The sequence below is a fragment of the Onychostruthus taczanowskii genome, unplaced genomic scaffold, assembly GCF_017590055.1.
Source record: "Onychostruthus taczanowskii isolate IOZ18803 unplaced genomic scaffold, ASM1759005v1 scaffold7, whole genome shotgun sequence".
NCBI lineage: Eukaryota > Metazoa > Chordata > Aves > Passeriformes > Passeridae > Onychostruthus > Onychostruthus taczanowskii.
Genome location: NW_024504786.1, coordinates 2,033,670 through 2,052,624, shown reverse-complemented (window position 1 = coordinate 2,052,624; position 18,955 = coordinate 2,033,670). Strand labels below are relative to the sequence as shown.

Below are 18,955 nucleotides of genomic sequence, written 5' to 3'. Positions count from 1 at the left end.
TGCTTTGATAAATATTTATTATGTATGAGACAAGTGTTATAGAGTGACTTTTTTTTAGATAAGTACATATTAAGGAAATGTAAAATTAATACTTGTGTTAATGTTATAAAACAAAGGCTGGTATTGCTCTCCCACTGTACCCAGCCACAGTGGGTGGTTCAGCAGTGCAGTCTCTAAAGTGTCCCTCATTTTGCCAAGGTGAACCATGGCCATCCGTCACAAAATTAGGAAATCCCCAAGCCCCTCATTAATTTACAATGCCAAAGGACAAGACTAATAATGCTCTGGAAGCTCCCAGACTGATCACATGATCACACCATTGTGGGATACAGAGTGCAAAGTCTAATTGTGAAAAAAATTATTTTACGATTGCTTTGAAAGAAATAAACCACCCAGCCTCCCCCTAGAGCTGTCAAGGGCTTGTTTTCAGCACCCTGACAAAGGATTTTCCATGTGAGGATGGTGGCCAAGGCTTCCCTACCGAGGCACAGCACAGATCTTGTAGGGCTGTGGGGCTGCTGCGATGCCTATCATGGGCTGGAGGCTGGGCGTGGTGTCCGGGGGTACCTGGAAGGTGAATTTCTGGAGCAGGGAGGTGAAGAAGAGGAAGAGCTCGGAACGGGCCAGCAGCTCGCCCAGGCAGGCACGCTTCCCTGTGGACACAGAACCCACAGCATCCTCAGAGTGTGCTTTTTGTCCTTAGAACCGTGGTCCAGCTGTGTTACCCCATTCCTTGGTGAGTTTTTCAACCCAAACCAAGCTTCCCAGTAATAACTTTGGCATTACAGCACGGCCTGCCCCCCAAATTGCACGACTTTTTACACATACACACGACCTGGATGTGCCCATGCTGGGAGAGCTCACCAAAGAACTACCAGAGGAGATGTGGGTGCTGGTTTAAAAGCAGGTGCTAAAATCAACTTCCCCATGGAAGCTGCTGTCTGGGGAACCCTGTGGTGGTAACAGTGAGGCCCCTGGTGAGCTCAGCCATGTAGGAGCAGAGCAATGGCCTCAGTGAAGATGTTCCTAGGATCTCTGGAATTTACATGTTTTTTTATTCATCCTCATTTCTCTTCTGTGCATGTGAAAGACATAAGAGGGCTCCAAGTGTGGTTGTGGTGCTTTGGGGAGGCAATGGGAGCATTTTGAGTAGCACCTCCAGGGTCCATCTGCCCTTTCCCTTGCTATTTTCCTCTCTGTCTCTACCCTGCAGTTGGAAACCCAAGCCCACATGTGCACCATAATTCAGCAAATCTTACCCACAGAAAATGGTAGAAAATACTCATTTTTCCAGAACTTCCCATCCTTCAGAAAATGCTCAGGGTTAAAAGTAGCAGGGGTTTTCCACTCATTCTCATCAAACAGCAGAGAGGATAAATTTGTCATTACACCAACGCCCTAAGAGGAAAAAAGAAAAATAAATTACACTTTCTCTGGCACTGACAGCAGAAGGGGCAGTTTTATCTTCCAGTCTCCTCTCCATGAAGAACATCCTTAGTCAAATTCTACGGAAATTATTTGTGCAACACCCCACTGCAGGTCCAAATTTTCTACTTCTTGTCAGTTTGGAGGTGCAGTTACATAACTGCATTTTCCCTCATCAGCATCATTTTTATTGATGTAATCTTGGGCTAAAGTCCCTGTAAGAGCTGGGATCTGTGCCTCAAAGGTATGTGTGGGGGTGTGGCACCCTTCAGGGAGCTGGAGAACTCTGGATGGCAAAAGTTCACGTTCAGCGGGAGTGAACTCTGGACAGGGCAGGGACAGTGTCTGCACAGGAGGGACCTGGCCTGGCACCATGCCTGGGGAGCTGGGAGTGTCCCTGGAGTGCCTGGAACTCCAGAGTTTACCTTTGGGATGTAGTAGCCATCCACGTAGGTGTCCTCTGATGCCACTCTTGGCACGTTGAAAGGGATAACGTTGCCCTTCCTCTGCACTTCGTGGATGACAGCGTTGGTGTAGTGCAGGTTGTTCCTGTCCTCCAGGGCTGGTGGCCGTGCCTGGCCGATGACTGCATCGATCTCAGCTTGCACCCGGGCTGGGGGAAGAGCAGGAATGAGCCCAGGGAAAAAAACTTGGATCAATACAAGGTCTACCAAGGGACTTCTTATGTGAGTGTGGGGACACTCCCAACTGGTCTGTCACAAAGCTGTGAGGGATAAAAGCAAGGGAAATCACCGACTTTTCAACTGTACCTTGAATTTCTGGGTGTGTGGCCATAAAGAGCAAAGCCCAGCGGAGGGTTGAGGACGTGGTCTCAGTCCCAGCAAACATTAGGTCGAGTGAACAGGCTATGAGGTGGTCCTCCTGGAAGGTGTCACTGCCGTGGTCCTTCAGGAAAAGGTGTGTTAGTGACACAGGAACAGTGAGGGTGTCCTGGCACCAGACTGGGTCCCGACCACCCCAAGGATTTTGACAGAAGCTGCTGACCCCTCGCATCCCCATCCTGCTGATGGGTGGCCTGAACCTGATGTGTGTCCTGAGCTCATAAAATGCTTCACAGGCAGCTCAAATGGAGAATCTGAGCTCATTTCCCGTCCCTTCTGGTTTCTAAGCCCCACTCCAGGAGGGCTTTCTCCCAATTGCTGACCTTGGAGATCTCCAGCAGGTAACTGTCAATGTAGTCCCGGCTCTCTGAGGGGTTCCAGTCCTCCTTGTGTTTGTTGATCTGCTCTTGCATAAATTTTTTCAGCAACCTCCAGTGTTTAAAAATGGTTTGGTGGGCTCCAGGTAAGCACTTCATTATAGATGGGAAACTGTTGTACAGCTTTGAACACAAAAGGACAAAGACAAATTGAATAAACAACTTGAAAAACCTCTTCTGACATCAAGACACTACCTTGTGATTGCACTTGCTGAATTCCTGGAGCTGGTGGAAACAGCTCAGCTCCAGAAGAGCAGAATTCATTATAGGGTAACTTGTGTGTTACCCACTATTTCAGCAGGCAGGTTGGCAATCAGTGGGCAGGAAAAGTGATTTTGGGTGAGAGAGAGCAGTGTGAGCATGGCACAACTTAAACAGAAGGAAGAAAGAAATGACAGGAAAATCTACCCTGTGCAAAGGAATAGGGAATGACAGCTTTGGTGACAACAACATTGTGACTTTTAAGGTTGATTCCAAGAAGAAACTATGGCCCTGGGTTGGTGGCAGGAGGGCTGTACCTGGCTTGTAATAGCTCCATGGAGGGCAGTCATTTCATTCATCAGATTCAGCAGTCTTTGGAAATCCTCATCGTGGTAGTCAAACCGATTGCCAAAGAGGAGGGAGCAGATGACATTTGCAACAGCATTAGTGACTTTAAGCTGAGGGTTGAAAGGATTCCCTGGAGAAGAAAAAGATCAGTTCTCTTCCACTCCTCTCAGAAAATAAGAAAACACACATCAGAGGTAAAGTAGTCAAGAAATATTAATGAAATGAGTGGCCCCTAATGGGTACTGTCCTATGTCAGTGCTTTCCTGGGGTGCCTGGCTGACCCCATGAGCTGGCCAAGCTTGTCAGGACAACCCCAGTGGTCCCAGTTCAATCATCTTATGGAGATGTTTGTATACTTCTGAAAACAAGGTCTGCAGGATGTCGTTTGAATTCATTGGAAACATCAGCATTTATGCACACACGGTATTTCCCAGAAAGGAGTAGACTGAAGGTGGGATGTGAATAATGCTGTGGGTGTTGCCTGGCTGCATTCCCCAGCCAGCTGGAAGGCAAAGCACCTGTAGGAAGGAGCAGGGATGCTGGCAGTGTTGTAGCATTGCTTGCAAGGTGTGGTATTTTTCAGCATGCAGTGAAATTACAACAGGCCCTACCAGTTCCTGCCTTCACAGCTGCTGAGGGCCATGGCACTCACCCTGTTCATCCCCAAACACATCCACGAGGAATCGGCACTCCTCCTGGATGCGCTCCTCCAGGCTCCTCTTCCCCAGGCCGAAGTTCCGGAGCGTGGTCAGGGTGAACCTCCTCTGTGCCTTCCACAGGTGCCCGGTGGAGGAGATCAGTCCTGGCAGGAACACCCCCGTGAGCCAGGGCCCATCTCCCAGTGAGGGAGAAAAGCTCCAAGGCTCACTCTGCCCGGTCTCCAGCTGTTTCAGACCACTGAAGGTCAAGGCTTGGACCCTACAGCTGAGACATCTTTTGAGGGGTAACTCACCGATCTTGCTGAAGATCTCCTTGTCAATGGGAATGTCAGGGCGGTCCATGAACTTGTCCCCTTGGTTTACGAGCACTTCCTTCACCAGCCGCATCCCATTTATTATCACAAACTTCATGCTGCCCATCTGTATGCCAAAGATGTCACCATATCTTTTACGTAGCTGGGAGGGGACATAAACAAAAGGGGTTTTCATTTGCAATGGATGTTCCTGGTGAGACCAGCACAGTCCTGTCAGAGGACATGGGTAAAAACAAGGGAAGAGTGGATGGGGAGACAGAATGTGTGCACTCTGCCTGAGGGTGTAGTTTTTTCCTTTCCCCTTTTCCTGCATCAGTGATTGGGAGATTGTGTTAATTGGCCATAAATCAAGCAAACCTCACCAGGTTTGATTTTTCAGTCCTGTGTTTTTCCAGGTTTTTTTTCACCCCATTCCAGCCCCCACTCGGATCTGTCAGGTTTGTACATCTGTGACTGCACCTGTGGGATCGTGCTGTGACCTTTGTCCATGGAATCACTCCGCACTTGTCACCCTGCTTGTACTCAGGTAAAGGCCACGGATGAGGCCAAACCTCCTGCCTGCCTTCACTACCTGTGGGGTTTGGGTTATCCCTTTCCCTGCATGGCTGGGGATGTGTAGCTGCAGTCCCTCCATCCCCTTCCCATGCTGCTCACCACCTGCATACCCTCTGCACTGTGACTGCAGGATCTTTGAAGTCTAAGAGGTAGATGTGCCCCAAAAAGGGCAGGCGGAAGGGAGTGGGAGGGAAATTCTTTGGATTTCTGCTCTTCATGTAGTCTGCGACGAGCAGGAAGATGAAGAGAAAGATGAGGAATGTCTGGAGGGAGATGCTGTCCCAGAGGAAGTGCAGCATGGCTGGATGGTGGGGCTCTGCAGGGACGTGTTCCACAGCAGGTCAGGCAGGTTGAGCTCACAGGGCACCACTGAGGCCCCCAGGGCCAGGGGGAGATGGGTGATGTGCTGGCACGGCTGTGGGTGCAAACACAGGACAGCGAGGAGTGGCTTTTGCTGCTTGCTCTCAAGGCTACATTCAGACTCCTGCTTTCCCAGCTTTCAGAAAGGATTAAACCCCTTATTGATGAAACTGAAACATTCCCTCTCATCTGATTTAAAACCCACCACGAACCAGAACACACCCAGCTTCCCCCTTCCCCTCCAGCCTCCCCTCAGTACTTTACTAAACCCCAGTGCTCCACGTCCTTGTCTGAATGACAGAAATGAGCTTTGTGGGATTGAGATTAAAACCTGGCAGTTTGAGCATGCAGCTCCCACAAACCAATCTCTCAGGATGCCCCTGCTCCCTCCTTCCCAGGTGCCCTCACCGTGCTGCGTCCCAGTTTCAGCTCCTCAGTGCCAGGGAGTCTGCAGCTGCTCCGAGAGCCTCCATGCTTTCCTTGTTTAAAGCAGCTCGCTTCCTGGTTTGAGGAGTTCCAGGCCAAGCCCCAGGTCTCAGGGGACACCCGAGATAAGGTTGCACAACCTTTCACAAACCCTCTGACTGAGTTTCCTGTTTCGTGTGTCTGGGTGACGTGGGCTGGAAGTAAACAGCTGTTCCGGAAATCGGCGCTTCCTAAGCACCAACATTTTCTGATCTCCACCAGACGAGTGCAGGCAGAGCAGCTGGCTCCGGCCGTGCCCTGAGCTCTCCAGCCATCCCTTCCTACTTGTCCTTTAGGTCACAGCCCACGGTGAAGCTGCTCCCAAAGCCCCACAGAGCTGGTGAAGGTGCTGAGAAGCTGATGCAGATGCCCAGCTCTGCAGGCTGGGGCCCTTTGGTGGGAGCTGGCAGCAGAATGTGCTGCATTTTCCCACCCAGGAGCAGCTCTGGGTTGGGGAGGTGATCGTGCACACGGACCACGTGGAATTTTGATGCGTTTGTTGCGTTTTGCTGTGAAAGAAGCAGGGAGAAGCAGCACTTTTCCCTTGCATCACATGGCTCTGCCACAGCCCCTTGCAGTCATCAGCTGCCACCTCCTGTTCTGGGGGACGTTTTGGGTGCCTTTTCTCTCTTTGGAGGCCATCAGTTGTGGCTGTTGGGATTGTCCAGTGCTGATGACAAGGCACAGAAGTGCAGCAGAGCCACTGTTGTGATGCCGTACACATGTTCTCCATAACCTTACACTTGGGAAGCTGGAGGAGGCAAATCTCTGTTTTACTTTGGAATTTTAAGGGGAGAGACCTGCTTTTGAGAATAGCTCTTTTCACCTCTGGTTTTTAAGCACACTTAGGCATGAGCCCCTGGAGATGCATGTGTTCGCCAGCAGTGACATGAGAGGATCAACTTGAAAATTAAATAAATTCACGCCTCCTGCCTTTAAGGTATGGCACTATTGCATTTAACTAAAAAAAAAAAAAAAAAAAATCACTTCAATCATTTATTCTCTCCAGGAGTAGGAGAGGAAACAGAGGAAACCCGAAAGTAACGAATAAACACAAGTTGGAAATGAAACAGAGAAGAGATCAATATTTATTTGCTAAACCAGTGCAAATAATACAAGCTGCAGCCACAAGCCAGAGGTCAGACCTACAGCAGAAGGAACACAAAAATGGAGAGAAACCAGCGCCTAGTCCCGAGTGGCATTGAAGACTTCATAGGTGAAAAAAAGTCCCTGTATCTTTTATGTTTTCTCTTTTACAAAAACAAAAACACAACATGGGAGCCCGTGACTGTGAAACAACAATTAAAAACGCAATAGGATTGAAGGGATCAGTCGGAAGGACAGCTCAGTGACAGAATCCCCGTGTGCCTGGCGTGGCAGGGATGTGATGTGCAGAGGACTCTCCCCTGTGGCATAAATCTGCCACTGCACAGGGATTGCTTTGTACCGCAGCAAAGCCGCTACTGCCGGGGACAGAGGAGAAAACCAGCGGAAATGAAACTCGGTGTAATCCTCTTTTCCTGTTAACTATTCCACATCCTCCGTGGGTACCCACAGAAAAGTCACTTATGGAAGGTGAGAAGCAAAAAAACAAAAACAAGAAGAAGAATCTTTGCTGTGACTATAGTCCAAGCTGAAGCACACAGGAGACAGCATTTCTAAGCACAAATGCTTGGTCACATAAATGGACAAATTCTCTACGAGTTGCATTTTAATTAGCTCTTATCCAGAGAGGCCTGGCATAGGAAGAAGCTGTGTCCATGGTGCAGGGTGCCCTGTCCCAGCCGCTTCCTCGGCCCCCACTGTCCATGCTGGTCACACAGACACAAATCCTTGCCAGAAGCAGAGGGGAAGTGCTGAACTCGTGACTTCCCACCACAAAGCCACTGTTCCAACACTTCCTTCCTGAGGGGCAGGGCTGAGCCGCCATGGGCATGACCCTTCCAACTCTCTGCTGTTCCCTTTCTGCTGCGCTTCAGGTGAACTGCTCCCCAGCAACCCCAGGGGATTATTTTTTTGCAGCTTTTCTGATTTGTATTTTAGTAGCACAAACTTTTTGCTTTTTCTAATATAAAATTGCTGTGTCTTATTATTATAGCCCTTCCAGACCTGCTGGAAGCACAGCTCCTTGTGCCATCCCATGCGGCTTGGGCTTTGGTAGAAGCTCCTTTTACTCCCCTGTAGCTTCCTAATTAAAATTCCCATATACCCTTTGAGATCCAAAAAAATGCTTGCTGCTGCTGCAGAGATCTCTGCTTAGATATATTTTATCCCTGGAAGTGTCCAAGGCCAGGCGGGAGGGGGCTTGGAGCAACCTGATTTTGTGGAAGGTGTCCCTGCGCATGGTAGAGGGATTGATCTTTAAGGTCCCTTTCAAGCCAAACTATTCCTTGATTCTGTGATTTCCATCACACAGCAGCAATGTGGTGCTGTAGGGAATGTCCACCACCCTGAGCCCAAGCCCACCTGAGGCTCAGGATCGGCTGTGGCCACCTGAAAGTCCAAACTGAGGCTGAGTCATGAGTCCAGAACTTGTGTCCAAGGCCAGCAGCTCTGAGCAGGGACACCTCAGGAGCCCTTGGCTATTTGGGTGCTGTAGCATTAGGGGCTGCTAAGCAGTCTCTGGGTGATGGACATGTTCCTCACGGAACAGTCAACATCAAACCATGATTTTGCAGCTGGCAGACACCTTCCTGGGAATTGCTGACAGTGGAAATGAGGTAATAAGGCTTTTAAATCCATGCATTTTGTCAGACTGGTAGCAGGGAGCAGGAATGAGGTGAAGAGCCACAAGGGTTGTGTTTGCTGCAGCGTGCAGGATTTGGCCTTTGAGCCCTTCCCGGGCCTCCCAGATGCTGGCGGGTGCTGGACCTCCAGGGCCTATCATTTCAGCCCAAAATCTCCGGGGTGGTCAGGAGAAGGGGATTTCCCAGTTTGGGGAGCTGTGGGGCAGCCCCGGGCCGGCTCAGTGTCGGGGCAGGGCGCAGAGCTGGAAGGGTTTGGGGCAGCGCGTGAGGCTGAGCGTGAAGGCGAAGGACAGCGCGGCCGCTGCTGGGGCCTGGAAGGTGAACTTCTGCAGCAGGGCCACGAAGAAGATGAAGAGCTCGGTCCTGGCGAGCTGCTCCCCAGGACAAGCCCTCTTGCCTGGAAAAGGAGCACAAAGAACCCGAGAGAGTCCCGAGTGAGCTCCAGCCAGCTCCGAGCCTCCTCCGGCCCGCGCCGCCTTGCACAGGCTGCAGCAGCTTTTCTTCCTGGAAAGGTTAGGTGGCAATGTTCACCCACACAATCTGCTCAAACCTTCCCCAGAAGTTTACTGGCGAGCAAACTGCGCCTGTTCCGAGAGGCGACGAGTGGAAACTGTCTGAACAACCCAGTTATGTAACTTCTGCAAGAAGAAAAAACCTTTTTCTTTTTTTCTTTTCTTTTCTTTTTTTTTTTTTTTTTTTAAAACCTGCAGTAACAAATTGATTTCCTCCTCGCTCCAAGCAGCCTCTATTAACTGTGACTGGGATTTTCACTGTGGGGATGGGCTGGAAGCTGAACAGGAGCGGTACCCCCTACTCTATAAGCAGTGTCTTTTGGGGAAAAAATAAAAGCTTTGCAAAAAGAAAAGCCACCTCCCCATCCATCACCCTACCTGCAGAGAAGGGCAGAAAAGCCTCCCGCCTCCTGTACTGGCCGTTTTCCAGGAAATGTTCAGGATTAAAGGAGTCTGGAGTCTCCCACACGTTTTTGTCGAACATTATTGAAGTCAGGCTGGTCATCAGGGTGGTGCCCTGCGAGAGGTGGAGAAAAGGGGCGATTACGCGGCGGAGAGGAGCCAAAATGTTGTCACACTGGGTTATTATTAGCTTTGTAAAATACACTGTTTTAAGGGCAAAACAGGCTTTTTTCTCCCCCTAAGGCATGTAATTAAATGGGTGAAAATCGGCAGGACTGTTCACTTGTGTGTGCCTTACAGATCACCAATCGTTGATCTGCATCCTGAGCTGCAGTAACAGGTGATGTTAATGCAAACCAACTTTAAATTGGTAGCACTGCATTCCCATAGGACCTTGAAGCAATTTAATTAAGTAATTTTCAATTGATTTGTTTAAATGTGTTTTTTAGAAAAAAGATAAAACTGATCTGGTTTATCTCCACATTCTCCATCAGCAAGGGAAATATTCTAATCAGTGTGGAGGAAAATGCCTGGATTTTTAACATTTGCCTTGTTGCAACCAGTCATATAGAGGGAAGAGACCAGTTATATATAAATGCCATATTTGCTTTTGTAATTGCAGAACAGTGTGTGTGAAACAATGCTCATTACCTGCCCTTCATCAAGTGCTACTTTTAATAGAGGGTTATTAATGTTGTGTAGAATTAACAAACCCAAACTGTTTACTTCCCTGTCTTTCTGTTATTCCCGTAATGTGTTGAGGGTGTCTTTTACAAAATTTAAGGCATAAACCTTTTAAAATTGGAAATTACATCCAGCACCATAAACCTCTCACAGTTCTCCTCTGTAAGGAGGTGAGACCCATAACAGCCCCACAGAATCCATCAAGAGGGCCTGTATTTTCTAAATAATTGTGATATTTCTGTAAGATCCTGCTGGCTGCTTCCCCTCCAGGTAAGATTTGGTGCTTGGGCTGTGAAGACCCTGCTCTGGTGGGACGAAGGCTGGTAGGGTGAAGACTGGTGGGATGAAGGTGTGGGAATGAAAACCAGTGGGACAAAGGCCAGTGGGATGAAGGCTGGTGGGATGAAAGCTGTTGGGATGAAGGCTGGTGGGATGAAGGCTGTTGGGATGAAGGCTGTTGGGATGAAGGCAGAGGGATGAAGGCCAGTGGTCCCCACGCACTTTGGGCAGGTGGAAGCCAGCCAGGGTGGAAGGCTGGTGGGACAAAAGCTGTTGGGATGAAGGCTGGTGGGATGAAAGCTGTTGGGATGAAGGCTGGTGGGATGAAGGCTGTGGGAATGAAAACCAGTGGGACGAAGGCTGGTGGGACAAAAGCTGTTGGGATGAAGGCTGGTGGGATGAAAGCTGTTGGGATGAAGGCTGTTGGGATGAAGGCAGAGGGATGAAGGCCAGTGGTCCCCACGCACTTTGGGCAGGTGGAAGCCAGCCAGGGTGGTGTCACTGGTGGTCATGCGGGGCACCCCCAGGGGCACCACGTTGCCCATGCGCAGGACCTCGCTCAGCACGGCGCTGGTGTAGGGCATCTCCTCCTTGTCGGCCATCGAGGGCTGCCGGCACTGCCCGACCACGGCGTCGATCTCCTGCTGCACTTTCTCTACAGGGAGGAAAAAAAAAAAAATTCAAAATATTCCTCTTAGAATTTTTAGGGTTGGAGAAGCCCTCTTAAATTATCAAGTCCAACCATTAAATGAGCACTGCCAGGCCACCACCAAACCATGTCCCCAAGTGCCACATCCTCACTCCTTTTAAACACTCCCAGGGTGATTGCACCACTCCCCTGGGCAGACTGTTCCAGGGCTGGACAACCTTTTCAGTGAAGAAATTTTCCCTAACATCCAACCTAAACCTCTCCTGCCACAACCTGAGGCCATTTTCCTTTGTCCTGTCACTTGTTCCTTGGGAGAAGAGACTAAGCCCCACCTGGTTGCACCCTCCTTTCAGGGAGTTGTAGAGCATGAGAAGGTCCCCTCCGAGCCTCCTTTCTTCTGGGCTAAACACTCCCAGTTCCCTCAACAGCTTTTCCTAAGACTTGTCTTCAAAAGGTTCCCAAGAGGACACCTGGGGCACAGGCACATCCAAGATGTGCAGACCTGGTTTAACTCTGTTCCCTGAGTTTCCCTTTCCTAATTTTGGGCTAAGCAAAGGACCCCTCAGTAGCCCTACCCTGAATGTGGGGGTACGCAGCCATGTAGAGCAGAGCCCAGCGGATGGCGGTCGCCGTTGTCTCTGTCCCAGTTAAGAACAGGTCCAAGGTGGAGCACAGCAGGTTTTCCTCATGGAAATAGGAGCTGGTGTCACCTTTAAACTTGGAGGAAAAACATGGCAATGAAAGCTCTTACTCTGGAGGGGATGCTTTTAAAACCCAATCCAAAATCACTTGTGTGTAACTGAAGTCCTACTGCTCCTTTATTATCTACACCTGGACTTGGAAATTTCCAGCCTGTACTTTCACTGAATTTCAAGTCCTATGGACTGTTTTGACAGACACCCTGGTTGCTGCACCCGGTAGAGTGGCTCTTGAAAGCAGGTAGCATTTTTAAATGTCAAGTTTCACAATAGCAAACACGGGCGTGCGAGTGCTCACAGAAACATGAACATGTTCCCTGAGAGTCCTCCTACGCCGTGTGACAGAACGAAAAAGGGAGGAAGACAAAGTGTAAATCCTTTCAAATGGAAAAAAAAAAATCTGTGTGTTTTCTAAGTGATCAGGCTTCTGCTGCTGCTAAAGTTTGATGTGGCAGAGGTAGGGAGGGGAAGGCAATGTGTGAGGGAAGAGCTCCCCTGACAAAACAGCCCTGAATCTTCTCTGCTCATTCTATGGGTTAGTCTTTAGGTGGTTTTAGTTATTTTCTTCCTACCTTTTCTATTTCCTTCAGGTAATAGCCAATATAATCTCCTGCCTCGGACTGGTCCAAATCCTCCTTGTGCTTTGCAATCACGCCTTTCACAAAATATTGAAGTTTCTCCCAGTGCCTGAAGATTTTCCTGAAAGGTCCTGGCAACCGTCTCATGATGAAAGGAAAAGCATTATAGAGCTGGTAAGAAATCAAACAGAGCAAAAGAGCATTTTTTGAGTTAGAAAAAAGCAGGTATCATAGTTGAGAGGATGGGACTCTCAATTAATTGATTAAATCTGCTTGCTACCATGAAAAAAATAATCCTTGCTGTAACAGTCCAATTTGTACAAATTTACTTACACAGGGGTAAATCAGTGCAAACAAGATGAGAATTAGATAGATATTTTCTGCTGATAAAGTTCTCAAATACTGAGTGGCCAAAGCTGCCCCTAATATGAGGTGGCCACAGGTGAGGTAGGTGCAGATGAGCCCCTTCATGTGTCCCCATGGTGGGCACAGAGATCAGACCATGGTGTGTGGCCACACAGAAAATACATCACCAAATCCACCTATTTTGTTTCTAAACCTGGAATCTCAATTTTTTTTTCATAAATAAAAGTTATTTAAGAAACTGGTTGGAATATGGGTGTTGGAAAAGATAGGGATTTTCACAGTGTTACTAGTTCTTCTTTTTAGATATTGTTTTAAGATCTTCTTTTAAGATTTTCCTGTTGTTTTTTGGTTATGCCAGGCATAAGATTGGTTTTGCAATCCTGTAGTGGGTTGTTTTGTTTTGGTTTTTTTTTTTTTTTTTTTTTTTTTTTTTTTTTTTTTTTTTGTTTTTTTTTTTTTTTTTTTTTTTTTTTTTTTTTTGTTATTTAAGAAACTGGTTGGAATATGGGTGTTGGAAAAGATAGGGATTTTCACAGTGTTACTAGTTCTTCTTTTTAGATATTGTTTTAAGATCTTCTTTTAAGATTTTCCTGTTGTTTTTTGGTTATGCCAGGCATAAGATTGGTTTTGCAATCCTGTAGTGGGTTGTTTTGTTTTGGTTTTTTTTTTTTTTTTTTTTTTTTTTTTGTTTGTTTGTTTTTTTTTTTCTTAATTCCATGTGTCCCAATAATTTTAGTTTATTTCCTTGCTTTCCTGATAGGATTTGTGTATAAATCCAATCTAATGCAAAACAATTCTCCTGGTCATTTTCCTTTAAACATGGCTCTTTTTCTACAGGAAAAGGCAGATTACACCAGTGCCTTAGAAACCCCAGTTTCTGAGCTGTTATGTGCAGCTGAAGCTGGAAAAAACATCCAAGTGGCTTTACCTGGCCCCAGAAACTTCCGATGAGCAGCAGCGTTTCAGCCAGGGAGTGCAGCAGTTCCTGGAAACGGTTGTCATGGTAGTCAAAGCGGTTCCCAAAAGTTATGGAACAGATCATGTTGGAAACGGCACCGTTAATTTTGTAATGAGGGTCAAAGGGCTGTCCTGGAGGAAAGAAAAGGAAAGGAAACTGCCTGAAGGGAGGTTTGGCCGGGTGGAAGTTGATCTTGTCTCCCAAGGAACAAGGGATAAGAGGAAACAGCCACAAGTTGTGCCAGAGGAGATTTTGACTGGATATGAGGGAAAATGTCTTCATTTGAAAGGATGGCAGGTTTTGGAAGGGGCTTCCTAGGGCAGTGGTGGAGTCACCACTCCTGGAGTGTTTGAAAGGTGTGTGGATGTGGCATCTGGGGCCATGGTTTAGTGGTGAACCCAGCAGTGCTGGGTGAATGTTTGGACTCCATCAACTAAAGTATCTTTTCCAACATAAATCTCTCCACGATTCTATGATTATAAAGGCAGCTTTCATTTGTTTTTCCTGTTCTGTCTCAGTCAAAACCATATTCTCTATCAGATCCACAGCTGTGACTCAGGGTGAGACCTGCTTCCCACCCATGGTGGTGCTCAGGTTTCACCCCATGTCCTGGGGTACCCACCACCCCCATCACCTCCAGCATCCCGCTGGAGCCTGGGCACTATGGGCCAGGACATCCTGTCCTGTGCCCAGCCCAGACTGCTGGCAGGCTGTGGCATTAGCACTAAGCTGCCCAAGCAGGGTCTGAGGCATTTTCCAGGGAAAACAACCAGCAGCATGCCATGCTATGGCTGTCAACTTTGCATGCTCCAACCTGTGTTTGGTGCCAATTTTAAACACCAGGAGAGCGTCCCTCAAAGCTTTGCCCAGGGCAGGGAGCCCAGGACAGCCACACTGCAAAATACCATTGCCCTGGGCTTTAGCTGTGCACCATGAAGAAATCAAGGGAGCTGGAGGAGAGAGGGGAGAGGGTTGCAGATCTCTGTGCCCACCTGTAAACCCCAGAAATAGCTCATGTGGCCCATAGAGCCCATTTATAAAGTGAAGTGTGATGTGATACTTGTCACATCTGTGTTCCCTGAGAGAGCTACTGAGCAAAGACCTTCATCTCCTCGGACACATTTCAGCAGCCTGGAGAGCCACTTGCTGTGACAAGAGACTGATCTCCGTGACAAGCCCAGTCCAGCCTGAGCTGCTGTTGAGCATCACTTTGAAATGCAAGGCACTCCTTGCAGCACTGCTGCTCTCTCCACTCTTCAAGAAAGTAATTAAACTGGGCTGGTGCTCAGATATCAGAGTGATGGACATGATCACTATTTGTCATTACTAATGGGAAGAAAGGCCCAAAGCAGCGGCTTAATTAGTTTATTGATTAGGACTATAGAAGACTATAATCAATTGGCAACATGGAGTATTTGGCCTGTTCAGTGCAACAGCAATTAAAATGGAGCAAGTTTAGTATATAATTTCACAATTCCTTTTTAGATCTTTCTTGTTTACTATATATAGCTCCATAGAATTAGCTCAACCCCATCTGCTTCTATTTAAAGCTGAAGTGCAACATCACCCATGTACCAACATACAAATTATTCTTACTAATATCCCTCTGGCAGTTTTTAAAAGCTGGACCATAAAAGAGCAAGGCACACGCTTCATCTGTGTGTGATACAAAAGGAAAGCCTGACTAAACAAGTTTTAAAATACTTTGCAAAACCAAGGACAAGCAGAGGTTAACTAAGCCTCTGAGGGGAAGTGCCTGATGGCAGGAGAGCTGCATTTATTCCTTCGCAGAATGCACAAGACACTTCCTTAGCCACGTAAACACTCATGTTTTAATAACCACCTAGTATATATTTGCTCAATATTAATAAGGAACAACTAAAATAGGAGGCCTGAGGTCTAAAATAAGTGCTAAAAGGCACAGTCTGGAAGTGTAAGATAGAGATTTGAGCTATTGAAGAAATGGTTTGCCCGTTTGGAGCTGTGCTGGGGTAAGAGTTTTACTTCTCATCATTAATTTAGCTGGAAGCCCTGAGCACAGTGCTGTGCATTAACCCCCACCTTTCTCCTCTTCAATTGTTTCCACGAGGTACCGACTCTCCTCTTGCACTTTTTCCTCAAAATTTACAGCAAGGCTTTTCAGTGTTGCTAAAGTAAACTTTCTCTGCTGCCTCCATATGTGCCCGTTGGATGATATGAGCCCTGTAGGTGGAAAAAACAGGAGAACAATCCTCTCTCTGGGTCATTTGTGAGTGTTGGGATTCTGAAACCGTGTCCATTCTTCATGGACAAAAGCCCCAAACCAAGGCAAAGAAAGCTTGTGGATGTGGAAAAGGCTATGGCTTTGCCTGGGAATTAAAATTCAAGAGTAATTGGCTTATGCTAAAGATCTAGCTTTATGGATTTTCTTTAATCTGCTACTTTGTCACTTTGCGTGGGAAAAAAAGGTGTAAGCCAAAATACTCTGAGTACTATCACGCTGCTGGCAGAGCTGCAGGCAGGAGCACCCCGTCTCTGGAGCTGTGTGCAACCCAGGCAGGAAAAGTAAAGGAGAAATTAAACCCAGGGGGAAATGCTGCAAGTGTATAGATCTTTGGGCAGCTTGCATTTATTTCTCCTCTTTCATTAAAATCTGGTGTTGAGCCCATCCTCATCCCTAAATCTCACAGAGATTAAAACATACTCCTGTGAGATTATTAGCTTTCTTGCCTTCCCCTGTGCAAACTTTCACAGGTGCAGCTCACAAGGGTTGAATTCAACCCGTTCCTTTCCCTCTAGCAGTTATCATTCCAAAGAGATGGAAGTTTTGTCCCAAAATCCTTGTAGCTGTGCTTACCAAAGCCTCTAAATATTTCTTGGAGGAGTGGAATATTTGGCCGGTCAGCAAATATTTCAGCCTGGTGGACAAGAGCTTCTCTCACCATCTGGTACCCGTTGACCACCACGAATGTTAGACTTCCAAACTGTACGCTGAAGATGTTCCCGTACCGACCCGTAAGCTGAAAGAGAGTCCATTGTCCTCTGAGAGCAAGAAGGTGGGGATTTTCAAATCTCACCAGGCCAAGACCATGAACAGGGAAATCTGACTTTGAATTTAACCCTGCTTGAAGCAAAGGGGCTTCAGAGAAACCCAAACCCAAGCACGCATGTCCCATCAAATCTCAGCTGTCATGCATACATGCATGTCATAAAATCCATGAAGGCTGCAGAAGGCATAAAAAGGGCTGGAGAGCTGTAGTGTGGAAGAGATGGATTGCTTCTATTTGTTATTTGGTGTGACCTGGGCTTGACCAGGTGTTTACACCAGTTTGCCTTGTGGCAAGGATGTAAGTTGCTTTGTAACCAATGGGCATCTGTTCTGTCCCTTTCTGTCCCACCACCTGGGTCACCACACTCAGGCTCTTCCTGCTGAGGGCAAAGCACAACAAATTATCCCTTTCATCACCTTTGTGTCTAGAGTAGTGTGGTTTCTTCTCCAGCTCTCCCATTTAGACAGGAGCTCTAACTGCTTATTGCTAGACACGTACTTCTAATTTTAAGGCTGACTGCATTTATGGCCAAATTGCAGCCATTTTCCTTGCATGGACTTTGCTGGCATTAGTGTCTCCTCTGAGATGTATAAGGGTAAAAGGGGGATCATATCTTCTCTCTGTCAAGGAGCTCATCCTCTTCTTAGAATGAATCTACATGAAAGGACACACAGAGTCACCCCAAACTGCTGAGGTGACTTGTGACAGCAGCCTGGGACCAAATGGGTGTCTCAGTCATTGTGTGCTTGTACATAAATGGGATTAATTTTCCTAATAACTGTGTGTATTGACAAAATATGCTGAACTTGCTGCCTCAGCCTTCCCCAAGGATTCCCTCAGGGACCACCCATGCTGATGGTCTGAGAACACCCAGGGTAAACAGGCTGGTGTCAGCCTGCTAAGCAAAAGCAAGAGACAAATAGTCACCAGAAAGGATTTTTGCAGTCAGCATGTCAGAACTTCTTCCACCTTTTCAGAGAGGAATACTCAGCATGTATAAAATCTCTCTCTTTTTGCCTCTGGTGGGAGTCAAAGCTTTCCAGAGGGATCACTGCCTCTTTCTGCAGCACAGAAGAAGCCACAGGACCTAACTCAGGATTTTAAACGTTTCTTTCAGATGTGATGGAGTGAATTGTTGGCCTCTTGGCAAAGACAGTGACAGGACAATTTTCAGAGGTGATGTCCAAACAGTCCAGCTATCACACAGCACTTTTCACCTGTCCCCCAGCCTGGCCCAGCCCTTCTGAGCCCTTTCTGGGGTCCAGAAAGAAATGGTCACAGCCAGAGGGGAAGAAAAAGGAGGAACATATAGGTCTTCCTCTGTTATGGATTTCTCTCCCATTGGACCATCCTACTCCCCTGGAAGAGGAGATGATAGTGAGAGATAAAACCAAGGAGGGTCATCTATTTCACGTGGTTATTATATACCCAGCTCTGCAGAGGCTGCCCTTGCTGCTTCTGCATGTGGTGGTAAGAGTCATGGAAGGGTAAGATATTGTTAGCAGGGAAAATGTTCGTGGAGCTCTTACCTTCTGCAGTGCAAGATGGAGGGGCTGCTTAAAGTCCACAAAGGTTCCCACGAGAGGAAAGAGCTGTGGCCCTGGAGGGAAATTCCTGGGTCGTCTCTTTTTCACTAAGTCAATAATCAAAAGAGATGTGACCAGAACCACCAAGAGCATCCGACCATTCAGCTTTGTCAAGAAAGACACAAAATCAGGCCAAAATTGAAGCTCCATCTTGGCTGATGAACTCGCAGGTTTTCATCCCAGGAAGGGACTTGATTCTGGTGTTACATTTGCTAAAACAGCAGTAAGCAACGGCTGGAGAAGAAACAAAAAAAGCTAAAATGCTGATAGCTGACTGGAAGCTGCTTTTCCATATACAGCTGCTGCCAGACCACCTGCTGAATAACTAACTTTAAACACCAGGATCTCCAAAAACAACCCTGAAACCTCACAACATTTGGCCAAGCAAAAGCTATCTTGCCAACCTTTAGCTTTACAACTTTGTCAACTCCCTAATTTTCTTATGGAAGAGCATTCCTCCCTTTTGCCCTGAACAAGGGGCTCCTTTATATGGGCACCCCGCTGGGATTATCAGCACAGCAAACATTCGAGGTGAGGTGAAAGCAGCTTATGGGGCTGATCACATGTGGTGGGCATCGCGCAGTTTCGGGGCTGGTGAGGCATCTGAGGTGATGGACACCACACAAGGGGCTGAGGGGCTGATCCTGTTAAGTGCTAAGCACCTTCTGCAAAGGGCTGGGTGCCTTCAGTGCCCACCAAAGCCTTCCTGGCTTTGCCGGAACCGTCAGGGGAGGTTCAGACAAGGGAAGAACTGCAGGGGCCCAGGGCTCTCCCAGCTACACAAATGAGAGTTAAAGGAGCTTAATTCTAAAAGTGAGAACATAGGCTCATGTGCTTGCCATGGGATTGGAACTTATGCATTTAAATATTTTAAATCCTGGGTTTTCTGAAAATCTCCTTTGAATAAAGCTTCACACTGTC

General features: G+C 47.5%; 2 protein-coding genes across 2 annotated transcripts; both read right to left on the bottom strand.

Moving 5' to 3' along the window:
• On the bottom strand, positions 1–5,630 carry LOC121345090 (cytochrome P450 2J2-like). Its single transcript, XM_041421638.1, has 10 exons — positions 5,490–5,630; positions 4,832–5,136; positions 4,146–4,308; positions 3,846–3,995; positions 3,163–3,323; positions 2,591–2,767; positions 2,196–2,331; positions 1,851–2,038; positions 1,260–1,398; positions 1–653 (listed from the first exon to the last, which is right to left on the bottom strand). The coding sequence occupies exons 2-10, from the start codon at positions 5,018–5,020 to the stop codon at positions 478–480; spliced, it is 1,479 nt and encodes a 492-aa protein (XP_041277572.1). The 5' UTR covers positions 5,021–5,136; positions 5,490–5,630; the 3' UTR covers positions 1–477.
• Positions 5,631–8,511: 2,881 nt separating this feature from the next.
• Positions 8,512–18,184, bottom strand: LOC121345089 (cytochrome P450 2J2-like). Its single transcript, XM_041421637.1, has 9 exons — positions 17,978–18,184; positions 16,256–16,418; positions 15,481–15,621; positions 13,390–13,550; positions 12,090–12,266; positions 11,395–11,536; positions 10,638–10,825; positions 9,184–9,322; positions 8,512–8,690 (listed from the first exon to the last, which is right to left on the bottom strand). The coding sequence occupies exons 1-9, from the start codon at positions 18,182–18,184 to the stop codon at positions 8,512–8,514; spliced, it is 1,497 nt and encodes a 498-aa protein (XP_041277571.1).
• Positions 18,185–18,955: the final 771 nt, after the last annotated feature.